General features: G+C 44.9%; 1 protein-coding gene across 1 annotated transcript in view; it reads right to left on the bottom strand.

Moving 5' to 3' along the window:
• Positions 1–2,824: 2,824 nt before the first annotated feature.
• Positions 2,825–14,187, bottom strand: part of LOC147881565 (xanthine dehydrogenase 1-like) — a 79,417-nt gene continuing 68,054 nt past the window's right edge. Inside the window, exons 9-14 of the mRNA XM_087402145.1 lie at positions 10,557–10,778; positions 4,910–5,071; positions 4,629–4,763; positions 4,094–4,330; positions 3,759–3,932; positions 2,825–3,538 (exon numbers count right to left, since the gene is read on the bottom strand). Coding sequence (XP_087258271.1) covers positions 3,296–3,538; positions 3,759–3,932; positions 4,094–4,330; positions 4,629–4,763; positions 4,910–5,071; positions 10,557–10,778 — 1,173 coding nt within the window. The 3' untranslated portion in view covers positions 2,825–3,295. The remainder of the gene's footprint in view (positions 3,539–3,758; positions 3,933–4,093; positions 4,331–4,628; positions 4,764–4,909; positions 5,072–10,556; positions 10,779–14,187) is intronic.

Below are 14,187 nucleotides of genomic sequence, written 5' to 3'. Positions count from 1 at the left end.
CAAACAATAGGAGATTCACAAAAAAGGATCCCAATCCAACTAGAAGCACAAACAATTGAGAGAAATAGCTTTGACTTCCACATCTGAGATAGAAGATGAATATAGCATTCTATCTATGAGACTGAAGTGGGAGAGCATAATATGAATTGGAGCTGTAGACTATACTTTTGTAAGAGTCAACCAATCCAAAAGAAAAGAAACCTCCACATAAGAAATTAAAGGAAATGCTAGATCCATAGCTGATAAATATAGAGTAGAATATCATCTAGAGATGCTAGCAGGGTCCCCCTAACATTTGCCAACTGTTAGAAGGAGGTAACACATGTAAAGGGAGCCGAACATAAGATTAAATTGGTTACAAGTAGCAAGCTAGTTGAATAAAACCTAAGAAGTTTGGGATCGATTCAATGAGAAGACTTAGAGTTCCATGTTTTTAAGTTGTTGAACGATGGACTTATAGTGCCTATTGACAATTCCAAATGGGTCCTTACAATTTATCATGTTTCTAGTCTCATTTTTCAGTCAATCTTTACCTTGTAGATTGAATCGAATTCCCTATCATTCCACCCAGCAGTTCGTTCTTGCTTCATTGTACCTAGCTACTCTAAGTTACTAATTGCTCCTAACTTCCCTCAGGTACTCTAGGGATTGTTGCAGCTAAGAAGAAAGATAGCAAGGCAACGAACTAAAGCCATTGCCTTAGTAGCAATCGTAGAAGCGTTGCACCAAAAGATTAGCAGCAACCTGTTCAAAGCAAGCAAAGCAACTACAATACACTCAAAGAAACGAAGCTTTCATTAAGAATGGATCATTAATGAAGTGAAAGGATTGTTTATTCATGAGTAGAGAAGCCCTTATAAGGGCAACTGATACAATGCATGTGCCCAAGGGAGAGCACCTCCAGATCCACAAATTACTCCACTGACCTCTCAATCAAGCCCATGAATCTCTCAATCACACCTAATAGAACTTTATACCACCTAACCTAGTCACACTAATAAACACATAACCTCACACAAACCCTGTACCCCTTGGTACACCCCATTACATCAATTTGTCCATCAATTTCATGCTCAATGAATTTCAATATAGGCTAAACCCATCTGATCAACTTCAGGTTCACCTGAAATGAAGGGAAAGTGTGAGACTCTATCTCACCACACTCTATTATTTTTGCTTTCACGTTTTATGTTCACAATTTTGGACACTGATAGTGACAATTTCTAAAAGAGCAATATGTATGGGAAGATGATGTATTATGGGAAAGGATTGTATGAGAGACTTGTAAATCTCTCAACTAGCTATAGGTTTGATACTTTGCAAATTTTTGATTTCGCCATCTGGTTGAAGAAATAACAGCTAGAAGATCAAGAAAAAGCACTTTGGACTTCTTTTTTTGCGTGGATTTATGTGTAGGATTTTCAAGTGTAACTTTTGAGGCCCAAGATTGGTAGATTTTGACAAAGATTGATGAAGACCAAAGTCGTAGGGAATTAAGAGATGATTCAAAGTCGTATTAATGATCGTTTCCATGTTGATATGTAATGTCCATGTTGTGGATTTGACCAATTGTGAGTGAAAATCTAAAGCTTTTACAAGGTTAGCGTTCTATATCTTCTAGAAGTGTGCTGAGGTATCCAAATCTATAGTCAAATGATACTGGTAGCTAGTGAATTGTGCAACGAAAACACAAAAAACTGAGGATACACTTGAATCCTTGACTATAGGAATAACAAGTCTCTTCCAATGCACCGTATAAGATTACCTTCAAAGCAATGCACATCCCCACCATTTGATTGCTGCCCTCTTGGATATATCTATCGACATGTAACTAAACCCTATCTCACTAGTGCCAACACAACATCATAAATTATCCTTAAAAACCACTATCTTTATCTATGCAATCATCCTCCTAGCATTAGAGTCTCCCATCATCAAAATATTTCCCTGCTTGGATAGGGGCTATATATATGTATTCTCACAAATGAGACAACTGCACTAAGAAAGGGAACTTTTGTACATTTTATTTGGTGGGCATTACCAAAGCGTGCTTTGAGCTAGAGATATTGCACTGGCCTTTTAACCATATCTCATATAATGAGCCTGATGTTCTATATACACCATTATTGGTACCCTTGCCTTTGTCTTTTTGCCATGCACCACTATTCTCGTGACGACAAAGTGACTCAATACATTGGAGGTTTGCTTATGTGATTGATAACTTGGAGCTTACTCTCCTCTCATTCGAGATAATACTGCCTAGCATAGCCATTCTTGTACTTTTATAAGGATATACATTCCAATTTCTAACCACGTAGTAAACAATCATGTATGCCTAATGTAACCTTGTCATGTTAGCATCTATCTACTAAAACCTCCAAGAGTCGTTAAGCTCGCTCACTGCCAGCTGGCCAAATCGCGTTTTAGTGCAAATCCCCCCCCACACTAGACAAAATTTTCATATGCAAAACAATTGCAGACAATCCATAATTGTCTACTTAAGAATATAATTCAACTCCGATGCATTTGATATTTCTAAGCTTTCCAGATCTTCTGTCAATAAATGCCTGATTTGGAAGATATATGCAAAGGATCAACATGATGGATGGCCATCTAGGACGAACCTGGTTTGTTACAGGAAAATGCAAATTAACCGGTGTAGCAAAAAAACCCCTTAGCGCTCGTGACACTCAAAAAAGAACAGTTGAGAAGTAGGGACACTGATTAAGAAGCAAGGAATTCAAGGAGTATGATTACGTGAGGCTTCATAAATTGTGCAACATTACAATTCTAAAGGTGTCAGTGTGGTGGAAGAAAGACCAGGATTGGGCTAGTGGACGTCAGGACTCGAAAACACTACCAATAAAATGGAAAGAAACAGCTAGACAGAATACAATACTGAAGCTCAGAAACCAGAATTTTTAGAGAAAATTTGGATAAACCCTCTGTGTTGTGATCAAACTGATGTCGCAGTTCCCTACGGTCTTCGCATGTTCAATCCTGGTTCATGTAACAGACTGACTCTTACCACAGCAAGTCCAACATGTTACTCTAATCTATAATGGTCAAAAGCAATGTATGTGCAATAATAAATTTAAAATCCATGTAGGACATTTGCATTCAAAGTCCAGAACGGTATACTAATTTAATGAACAATCTTTGCTGTATGACATACTATATTACATACAGTAGACATAGCATCCACTGTAGCTTTACAAGGTAACACTTCTCAGCATTTTCCAATTTATATACAATGGTGAAACAGCTTACAAGAGCAAGGCATCTCCTTTTAAGACTATATGCTCAATTTTGCTCTGAAGTCTGGTCTGGCAAAGGGTTGAGTAAATTCATCAGTGCAAGCCATTCTAATCCTTTCTGGTGTTGCAGGGCTGTCAAGCACAAAGAAATCATCATGTCCGTGCTCCCTTCTGGCAGCCAAAACTGCATCTTTAATGGCAAAAAAAGCTGCAGATGCAAGAAATAGAGGTGGCTCTCCCACTGCTTTGGATGAATGAATGGTCTTAACATTTGGTGCATCCTTCAAACAAAAGAAATGACAGATTAGAAAGTCAACTTGAGGCAAAAAGAAAACATACATGATAACTACTTAGTATGACATATTTTCATAACAAATGAAATCCGAACAGTTTGAAAAACGTCCATGCACAAATCCTCTTTGACCTGCACATCATCCTGAAATTTTAGTGTGATATACAAAATATTTCTATGTGATATTGAACAAAAATAGAACTACCAACCTTCAAAAGTAAAACCCGAAAATCTAATGGTATATCATTTGCCGTAGGTAGCTTGTACGTTCCTGGACCCTGTGTAAAGAGATGGCCAGGCTTTACCCACATGTGACTTCCATCACCCCATTTGACCTCTTCAAGGGCCACCCATCCAAGTCCTTGCACAAATGCCCCTTCAATCTGCAAGAAAATTCAAGGTCCCAATAAAGGTAGATTTACATAATCAGACTGGCATAGATGAAAGCAGAAGAGTTCAAGGACACAAACAAAAGGTAAGACCATATGAAATTTGTCGAATTTGCATATTAATCACTGGTAAGATATTATTTTAAAGTACTAACCTGGCCAATATCAATAGCCGGATTCACTGGTGTTCCAAGGTCCATGACAATGTCTACTCTTTGTAACTGAAAATCTCCTGTGAGGGTGTCAACCTCCACCTCAGCAAAAGCAGCTCCAAAAGTAAAATAATTGAAAGGTCTTCCCTTGCCGATTTTCCAATCAAAGCCAATATCCGGAGTGATGTAGAAACCATGAGCTGACAAGTCAATTCGCTCAAGATGACAAGCATTAACGAGCTGCACACCAACAGGCACAAATTTAAGGGTCCAAGTAAAAGAGGGAAAAAACTGAGAATAAGTATTTTTTAAGAAGAAGACACTCCACACATTTTCCAAGACCAGAAAGGAGTATGAAGGCAATCTAGGAACATATCACCAAGGGAAAATATTAAGTCTACCAGTAGACCAGACTATATTAAGCAAACCTATTCAAATAAATCCTTAAGTCATCAGTGCTATGGTTGTAAATGATGATAACTCTTTTCGGTCAAGTTTTTATTCCTGCCTAGAGGACGTCAGTATGTTTTGAATGGACCTTGGAAAATGTTGGATAAGAGTTCCTCTCAGCAATTGGTTTCATGCGAGCTTTTATTTGTTCACATGCATCTAGGACTGCTGCACCATACATATCAGAGCTTGCTGAAGCTGCTGTTGGAGAAGCATTAGGAACCTGCAAAAGAAACATCAACAAGATCACAACATCAGATCAGTCAAGAGAGCTGATGTGAAAGCAATGAATTACATTGATGGATGGATGATTCTCACACAATCAACCCAAAATGCTATATACTACACATGATTTGTGGACTTTGATACCTTATCAGTACTTGTTTCAGAGATAAACACTGCATTTGCAGAGATGCCAAAGGATGACGCAGCAATTTGGGCGATTTTGGTGTGCAAGCCCTGCCCCATTTCTACTCCCCCATGAGTGACTAGTACTGTCCCATCTGTATATACTTGCACCAAAGCCCCTGCCTGGAAATTCAATATACAAGTCACATTTTTAGCACATTCAAAGACCCCACCAAAGTTGAGTCGTTTCACAACAAACACCAATTCCTTTATGCAAAGGCTCATGTTAAATCTTCCTTTTGCATAAAAATAATGGCATGATTTGTTTAACAAGCGCTCATTACAATGAGTAAGCATAATAAGCACTCATCAACGTGTGCAGTGCACATTTCCTCAAGCAGACAAAGTTTGATGAGATTAAAGTGACAAACATCAAAGTGAGCTGCATATAAATATGCGATGAGGCTTGATTCAAACCAGTTAGCCTATAAATATGACCACAACACACTATATAATCTCAGCATTACTACATAATCACAGTTATTGGACCATTGTATCGATCAGGGAAATGCTATCCCAGATGATATGTGGCTGGATGTGCAGGGTCTGAATTCCCATGCACCAATGCACTCATACTCAATTTTTTTGGAAAAAGAACAAACAAGCATGGAGCTGTCCGTTTCATTTCCATCTGCAGTACTGAGTCAGCTAGCCAAGGTAACAGTAAATACTGCCTAGCTAGATTGGTTAGGCTTCTCATGCAATCCTGTCTCACATCTCAAAGCTGCATTTTCCATTTGGAACCTGCCAAATATTGACGAGAATTTTATGCTGCACTGATTGACCTAGTACCTTTTCCCCCTCCATTAAAGGAGTCTTATCTATCCAAAAATCCCACAAGAGTCGAAACATCTGAATTTCTCTTTGTATCACCCCTTATAAGCTGTTTCTGTCATTACTCTGTCAGAGATTCTAACAGCATCAAGCTTCTTGATCTTACTGAAATATGAATGGTTCAACACATAGATTCTCCTTCTAATGGTATAAGACTTCTTTCCATCAGATTGGTGATGCAGAGAGAGAGAGAGAGAGAGAGAGAGAGAGTATGCTAAATGGCAGCACATTAGACTTGCTTACAACATCACATCAAACAGGCCTCTATAAACAAAAACCTATAATATCTTCATACTATAAACAGCATAAGTTGTTTTTTATTTTTTGGGGGGGGGCATAGAAAGGAACCTTCTATTAATGCTTGAAAGACCATACAAAACAGCAGCCCCAAAGGTGCTGAGTAGGAAAAGCTGGAAAAAGGCTGGAAGAAGAAAAAACCGGCCTATTCCAGAGAAACCAGCTCACTACCTAGGGGATCTCTGGTACAAGGTCTAACAGCCAGGTGGGGGGACTATACAACCAGCGAATCCCTCGTGGAATGAATATGTGAAAAAGTCTTACACGCCAAGCCTTGCAGAAACAAGCGCGCCTCGCGATAGTCACCCTAGAGCCTGGGGTCCCACGCTCCCAGGTGGCGGAGGGTGTAGATGATATCCTGCCAGATGGCGACCAAGGTAGCCAAGGGTGGAACTGAATGCTCACCCATCACCAGACTGCAGCAAGCAACCCCAATGTTCCACGCTGTGATACTGGCTATTACCTCCCAAACGCTATCCTCCCGAGGAGAATGAGGATCAAGGCTATCACGATGGACCGCCTCATGGAGCTCTATCATCTGAATGCTCTGACCCTGTTTCCGGTAAGCTGGGGAAACCTCATCAATCTGGAACGTGTGTCCTTCCTCAATCAACCAGGCCACCATCCCCCAAGTGTAGTCCCTTTGAAGGCTCCGCATACGGATCATAATCCTGAGGGCTCCCATCCGAATCCTTGCTGCGCTACAACATCTCCAGATGCACTGAGGGTCGTCTCCAGAAATCCAACAGAGCAAACTGAACCATAATCGCGTCCAAAACCTGGAACGGACCTCCTGGGGCACTCTCTGGGCCACCCAATGCCTCTCCCTCGAAAGGGTCCAAATCGAAGAGTCCATCTTAAGCCTCCTACCAATCCGTGTGGTGTAGGAGAAGAAGGGCACCTCATCCACCTGCTCGGCAAGGCCGATCCTGGAGGGCCAAAACCTGAAGTAGGCCTCCAGGTCCTACATGGAAAAAACCAAGCTGAGTGCTGCCTCGCTGCATCATCATCCTCAAGGGGACCCCAGTCCAAGAAAATTAACCCAACCATATGCTGTCCGTCCACACGAAGTCCCTCCCACCATGACTCAGGGATGGCTAGGTCAATCTCCCTCATCTGCTGCCCTGCCCCTCGCAAATGCGCTAAGGCGCCGAGCCTTGCTGGGTAGTCTACTCCATTTGCCAAAGGAGCCGGCCAGTCCACTGTTCCACTGTGCCCAACCAATGTGAGTCCGCTGCCCGAGCATACGCCCATCCTGATCCCTGATCCCCGGGTGCCAAACAAGGGGCTGACGCTCGAACACCTCTTTACAGTGGGGCTGAGCAAGTGGGGCTGAGCACGAATGAGCCCCCCTACTAATCTCTGCCAGACCCTATGGAGGCTCCTCATCAAGGGGGAACCCTTGCCCATAAGGGGGGCCTCTGAGAAGATCCAGCTGTGTGAATGCTGCCACCGCCCCCCAGTGCGTGGGGTGTTCAAGAGAATCCCTCACTATAAGAGGAGCTTCCAAGGCTCTGCATCTGGGGTAAGGCGGCGCACAACCAACTTGCCCAAGAGGGCTCTGCTCTGCATCTCCGGATCAATGATACCCAAGCCTCCCAATGCCTGTGGCATGACCACCGTTTGCCAAGCGACCCGGGCTCTAGTATTCCTCATGTCGTCCGATACTGCCCAAAGGAAGTTCCAAACCAACCATCGGAGCTGCCCAATGCACCCTCTGTCAAAACACCAGCAGGAGGCAATTTACCAGGACGTGACAAGAAGGACCTGGTTTTCCACTAAGGCACGGCCTGCTAAGGAGAGTTTGGCCGACCACTAGAGAAGCTTGCGCCGAATACGCTCGAGAACCGGGGCGATCTGCTGCTCTGTTGTGATATCAATACCCACCTCGCATTCGAGGAATTTCGTTGTCTGGCCACGCAGTATCCAGCGGAAGCCAAGGCCACTCCCCCACGCTCGAATCTCCCATGTCTCCTCAGAGCCTGTAAAAAAACCTATGGCTTTTGTCCAGTTGATCCGCGCACCTGAGGCCTTAAAGTAGATAGCCAGGGCTCCCCTGACTCTCTCCAAGCTCACTATGGTGCCCTCTACGTACAAGGCCATGTCATCTGCAAGCTCAAATTCTAGCAGCTCCTCCTGTCTGATTGGGAACCTCAACCCTGTGAGGCCTGCCACCTGTGATCTCAAGTAGTATCCCAAAGACTCCGCCACAAACAAGAAGAGAAAGGGAGCGAGGGGACAGCCCTGGCGGACCGAGCGAGAGCGAGGAAAGGCCTCGCCCGTGTGTCGACCGACAAGCATCTGATTAGAGCTCCCCGCATGAAGCGCATAAACTCCTCTGATCCATCTGTATGGGAAACCCTTCGAGACTACCGTCGGAATGTGATCCCAAACTAACTCACGGGCCACAAGACAAGCTCGAGTCATCCTCTCCGCCTGAGAGAGCTGACTGTAAAAACCCGTGGTAAAAACCCGTGCTTCTTCATCCAGTCCCCCTGCTGTACCCGTTGGGTCCGAGAGGAGTGATAGGAGAACTCAGCCTGTCGAATCTCCATGTCCTAAAGCTCAAGGTGACGTGCTCTCAAATCTGCCACTGGGATCCCGGGTCCTGCTCCCTGAGCCTCTCGATGGAGGCGAGGTCTCTCCTCCGTAGTGCCCGCTCGCACTCCTGAAGAGCCCTCCTCCGTCTAAGGGCATGAGCCCTCCTCCTGAAGAACCCTCCTCCGTCTAAGGGCATGAGCCTACGACTCCTGGTGCTGCCTCTAACTGCTGCCAAATCTCTACCATAACCTGCTGAATCTCCCCATCCTACAAGAGGTCCTTTGGAATGCAAACACCGTTTTGGGAAGACCTCGGCCGGGCTGCTCTAGATGTAGTACTATTGAAGAGTAGTCTAACATCGTGGTGGCTGCCGTCCCTGCTCCTGTCTCAGGGGGTGCTAGCCCCTGGCCTGCTGACTCTGCTTGCTTTGCGGGGGTAGGGGGGAGGAGCCCGGCCTTGGCCACGAGGACAATCTCTAGCTAGGTGACCCATCTGTCTGCAATGAAGACACTGGCATGGTAATCTAGAAATCTTCACTCGCTAGCGAGGTGTACCCCCCTCAAGGGTCTCAGGAGGATCAACTTTGGGAGGGACCCTGGGCTCTCAACCACCAGTCTGATCCTAGAGACTCTGTCGCCTGCTACCACTGATGCGGCCGAATCTAGCAGAGACTCCAACACAGTGCCACATGCTTGACCAATGGAGGGGAGGATGGCTTTGGGAAGCGGAGTGTAACCGAAAAACGAGGAACATGGTGTGTCGTGTCTATGTCCTCCACTGTAAATCGTACCAAGGGAAGAGGTACACCAAATGCGGGCCGAGGATGGGGCTCTACTCCACAAGTGTCGGGGGAGCTCGGTTGGCTGAGGAAGACGCCTCTTCCGTAGATGGTGACCTCCTGAATGTGGTCGCCCTCTAGTGCCAAGCTTGCTTGGATCCACTCTCGCACATCTCCTTGTGGGCGTGAGGCCCACAATTCTGTCCATGAACGCTTTGTCCTGGAGGGATTGAACTGCTTGCTGTACTTGTTGCTTGTCGTATGAGAAAGAAGTACCTTAATGGCTGTGGGATTTAAGGGTGCTGCCATAGAGCCCCTCTAGCCAAACCAAGGGTCACCACCAAGATTTTCTTTCTCCTGAACAAGCACAAAAGCTCCCGCTGCTGCAGGGAGAGAAAAGATAAAACCCAGGTAGGGAAGCGAAGAGAAGGGGCGGGATGAGGCGGAGAGATGTCGATGGAGGAGGTGGAAAAGAGGCCAAGAGGAGAGAGGAAGAAGACATGTTGAGGGAAGGAGGGAGAAGGCGGGGAAGGAAGTGGAAAACGGGCGGCGGGGGGCAACGGGGACGAGCAGGGAAGAGGGGGCGAAGAGGCAAGGGGAAGGAGACAGAGAAGGCGGGGAGGAGGAGGAGTGGAAGGCGAAGGGGGAGGCGGGGGGCAGCGGAAGGATGCAGAGGGGCAACAGAAGAAGGGGCGGCGGGAGGCGGAGGAGATGGCGGGGAGGGGAGGCCGAGGAGAAGGTGGGGGGGCAGAAGAGATGGCGGTGGGGGTGGAAGAGATGGCGGCCGGGGGGGGGGGAGGAGAGATGGTGGCAGGAGGCGGAGGAGAAGGCAGGGGGAAGGTCGAGGAGAAGGCGGGGGGGCGGAAGAGAAGGCAGGGGGGGTGGAAGAGATGGCAGGCGAGGAGATGGCGGGGGGAAAGGAAATGATGGAGGGGAGGTAGAGAAGGAGAGCCGGGGGGAGGTAGATGAGGTTGAGGGAAGGAAGAGATGGCAGGGGGGCAGCGGGATCAGCCAGGCAGGCAGCGGGGGCAGCAGCTCATGCGGGAGCTCGGGAGCTCATTCTCCTTATATAAACAGCGTAAGTTAACACATACACACACACATAGAGAGAGAGAGAGAGAGAGAGAGAGAGAGAGAGAGAGAGAGAGAGAGAGAGACCTGGTTCATGAATTTTGTGGTGAAAGATATACCAAACTTTGTTGGGACCATCGCCACACCTCGCTTTTTCCATCGGTTTTCCTTATTGAAATGTTCAGCATTGTCTCTTTTCTTTTCAAAATCACAAGACTCTTTCAATTCATCCCAAATGCGTTGAAGTGTGCTATGTTCAAGAATCTGGCCGTAATGTAATTCATACCCTTCTTTTTGGAGGTTCAGCTCCTGCAACCATAAAAGAAACAGGGAGATACACACTATCAAGAAACATATTTCTAATCTTCCAGTTAATTAAAATATAAAACATGAGAAATGTGTGCATATTTTTTAGGGTCATTGGAGGAATAAATGCAAAAGCGCGAGTAGTTCAAAGGTAACTATAGCTGAAATGCAATTAATCATTCAAACAAGTCTGGACGTGTTAATCGAATCCAACACAAACATTGTTTGAACAACTTATCACATCATTTGCCCCAAGATGGAAATATGCCATGCAAAGCAAGGTCAGCATGCATCGATAAGTTGTGCCTTTTCTCTAAGCTGTTTGTTTGGAGTTTCATATCATGGGATACAGCCTTGGAAACAACTCGTGTGACTAACCTTCGCAGTCAATGGAGCCTTTTTTTAGGATGCAATTTTGCAAATAATTTCCCTTTGCCTTCTCTATGGCCACGAGCTGCAAAGGCCTAGCCACAGCCATTAATATCCTCCATGTTCTACATCATCTATTCTTAATCAATGAGGTCATGCAGACCTACGAGGCCTCTCCCCTATCCCTCAAGTAGTCTCTACAGGCAAGGATATTGTTCACACAGAAATGCAAACAATCAAGAAGGAAATGAAGGTGGATACCAAAGCAAGTAAAACTACATAGGCAATACCTAGGGCAATAGAGAGAAATCCAAACCACAAGGACGTGGCTTGAGAAATAATCGGGAGCATGAAGCCAAACGCAGAAATGCACTAAAAATCAGGACATGAGGCCTTCTTGAAGGCTGGTTCAAGACGAGGATACATACAAGGAGACTCTAGCACACATCAAAGCAGCCCCCCTAGCATTGAATGGCTGGAAAAAGACAAAGACGGGACAGATTCCACAACCTATATTGGTGACTCGGTGCACACTTGTGATTTCAGCACAAACCAAGCATACTCAGGGCTCAAGTATCTTATGGGCCACACATGCCTTACACGATAGAGTCGCACAGAAGCAATGACTCAGAGCTCTAGGTTAATCGCGACCAGCTAGTTGACAAGCAAGCAGTCTCAAAGGTTGGTGAGTGCTCAAAGATAGGGGTAGAGAAGAACGATAGTCAAGAGTGTTTGTTGACGAAGTGTGTTTGAAGAATTGAACGATCTCTTCCAAAGGCCCTCATCTGCTACACTGTGTCAACTTGCAAGGTCATTGCTGCCACTATCTTGAGAAGGGAAAAATAAAAAAACCCTTCCTTGCATTACTCATATGTCGACATGTGCCATCGTTTTGCCCTATCTCTATAGAAGGACCATTCAACTGTCACCATGTTGTCCACGGATTCATGTAGTTCATATTAGATTCATAGAATGGCTCCCAATAATGCCCAAAGGCAAGTACCTCAAGACAATGCACAATCCAATCAACTCCTTTTAGTAACCATCCACAATTTACTACAGCCATTTTACGACCAATGTGCTACATCAAGTGTTTTGGGGCTATGGGAAGATTGCCATGCATCAAATTTCAGGCGGTCTCCAAGCCTTGATACACTTTGCTTCACAGCGTTGTGCATGGCAAGCAAGAAATAGTTTGCAAGGTCAGATATGTTCCTAGGACAACAGTTGTACTTTTTAAATGTACTGGAGATGCATTGAATGAGACGTCACAAAGGGGAAATAATTATAGGAAGGACTATGAAAATAGACATCTAACATCTAAAGAGAACGCATTTATGCCAATGCTTGTGTGGTTTTAGCTTAAGAGACTTCAACCAATAGATGTGTACATTAGAGCACACTACTTTGCCTCACAGACATCTAACTATGCCAGGCTGCTTCAGGGAGAGGGTAGCCAACACCAGGGACATACATAGCACTGTCAAATCTCCAGCTTTGGGAGTTCAGATGCAAGTCAAAGGACAAACACATTGGGTGCACAGTCACCCAATATGGAGATATTTTTCTGGACATGTATGGCGAAAGTGTAGTGGACTATGTCATGGGATCTCCTACCTTCACATCACTGATTTCTGACCTCATAGTATACCCATCATGCAAGGAGTAGAACATTCCCACCTATCCTTTGATATGACATTCCCTCAACCCATACAAGCCCACCCCTTTTGAACATATCCCCTATGATTTCGATCACTACCTAGACCACATCCATGGCAATTATCTTTCCACTCTCCTAGGGCACACAGATGACAAGCTAGAAGATATTGATGCCAAAGCCCTCCTCCTTACTAATCTCTTCATATAGCAGCCCAACTGTAGTTCCCTTACGTAGTCAGGCAAGCCAATTGAAGGGTCTATAACCTAGAACGGTTGGTATGATGATGAGTGCTAAGGCAATGCTAGCACTCTTAGAGCAAACAAGGACATATGGACAAGGATCATACCGAAAAAGATTACCAGCATTTAGTACACCATAAGAACAACAATTTCCATCACGAATAAGAACTCTTGTGTATACTGTATAGTAGTAACTCCAAAGAATTTTAGGTGAAGGTTTTGGAAAGAAGCTCAACTTGTCTCCTTCAGGCTTCTAGTTTTTCGAGCTTATGCACATACGCTTTACAACATTTCTAACCAATCCATGCCCGACCTGGAAGACATACCTCATCCTACTACTTCTATACTCTTTACCACATCCCACCTGAAAGAGGCCATCAAGAAGCTACAAACATGAAGGCGAAGGATAAGGAGGTCCTGCAAGTAAAACTCCTAACCCATGGTTAGGAGGCGATTGTCCAATTAAGAGGCATTTCAATAAAACCTTCTCCGCTTCCTCAAACATGAACACCATCATACCCATTCACAAAGCAGGAGATCCCATGGATACAAGAAACTACCAAACTGACTATGACAATGGGCCTCTTGATGGCCCCAAGAGGCACAGGTGTATGGATTTGCTCTTGAGATACACATCAATAAGTCCCTAAGATAGCAGACACGTGAACAACTAGGTAGGAAAGCTTCAGACAAGACACATCCACATTAGACCATTCACTTTCAAAGCCATCATAGAGGAGGAAAGACACCGAAACAGAGACTATATTGTTGTCACTCAATGGATTTTTATAAGGCCTTCGATTTAGTACCACAGGTCCATCTCATGGACTGCGAATACATTCGAAAGCTCTATGGGATTTTTACGAGAGCCCGAACACACCAACGAGATTCAGTTTCAGCGTCATCCATTCACTCTTGCAAGAGAGACAATTGACATAGTCCAGGCCCACATTCAGCATGTTAATACAAAGTCCCTAGCATAACAGCTTTAGATGCAAGAGGCTTTTGGGAGTCACGATGCTCTCCCATATGATTCGAAGGAAGATGTACACTCTGCATCATATTATACTTGCAGTGTTTGCAATGAGACCTCTACATACAAATGCCTCGATTCACATCAACGCATACCTTGACCAAGCTAGAT

The sequence above is a fragment of the Dipteris shenzhenensis genome, chromosome 31 (assembly GCF_047967505.1).
Source record: "Dipteris shenzhenensis isolate YYH24624 ecotype China chromosome 31, Dip_SZ_1.0, whole genome shotgun sequence".
NCBI lineage: Eukaryota > Viridiplantae > Streptophyta > Polypodiopsida > Gleicheniales > Dipteridaceae > Dipteris > Dipteris shenzhenensis.
Note: the sequence above shows the minus strand (reverse complement) of the source record. Positions and strands in the feature narration are given on the sequence as shown.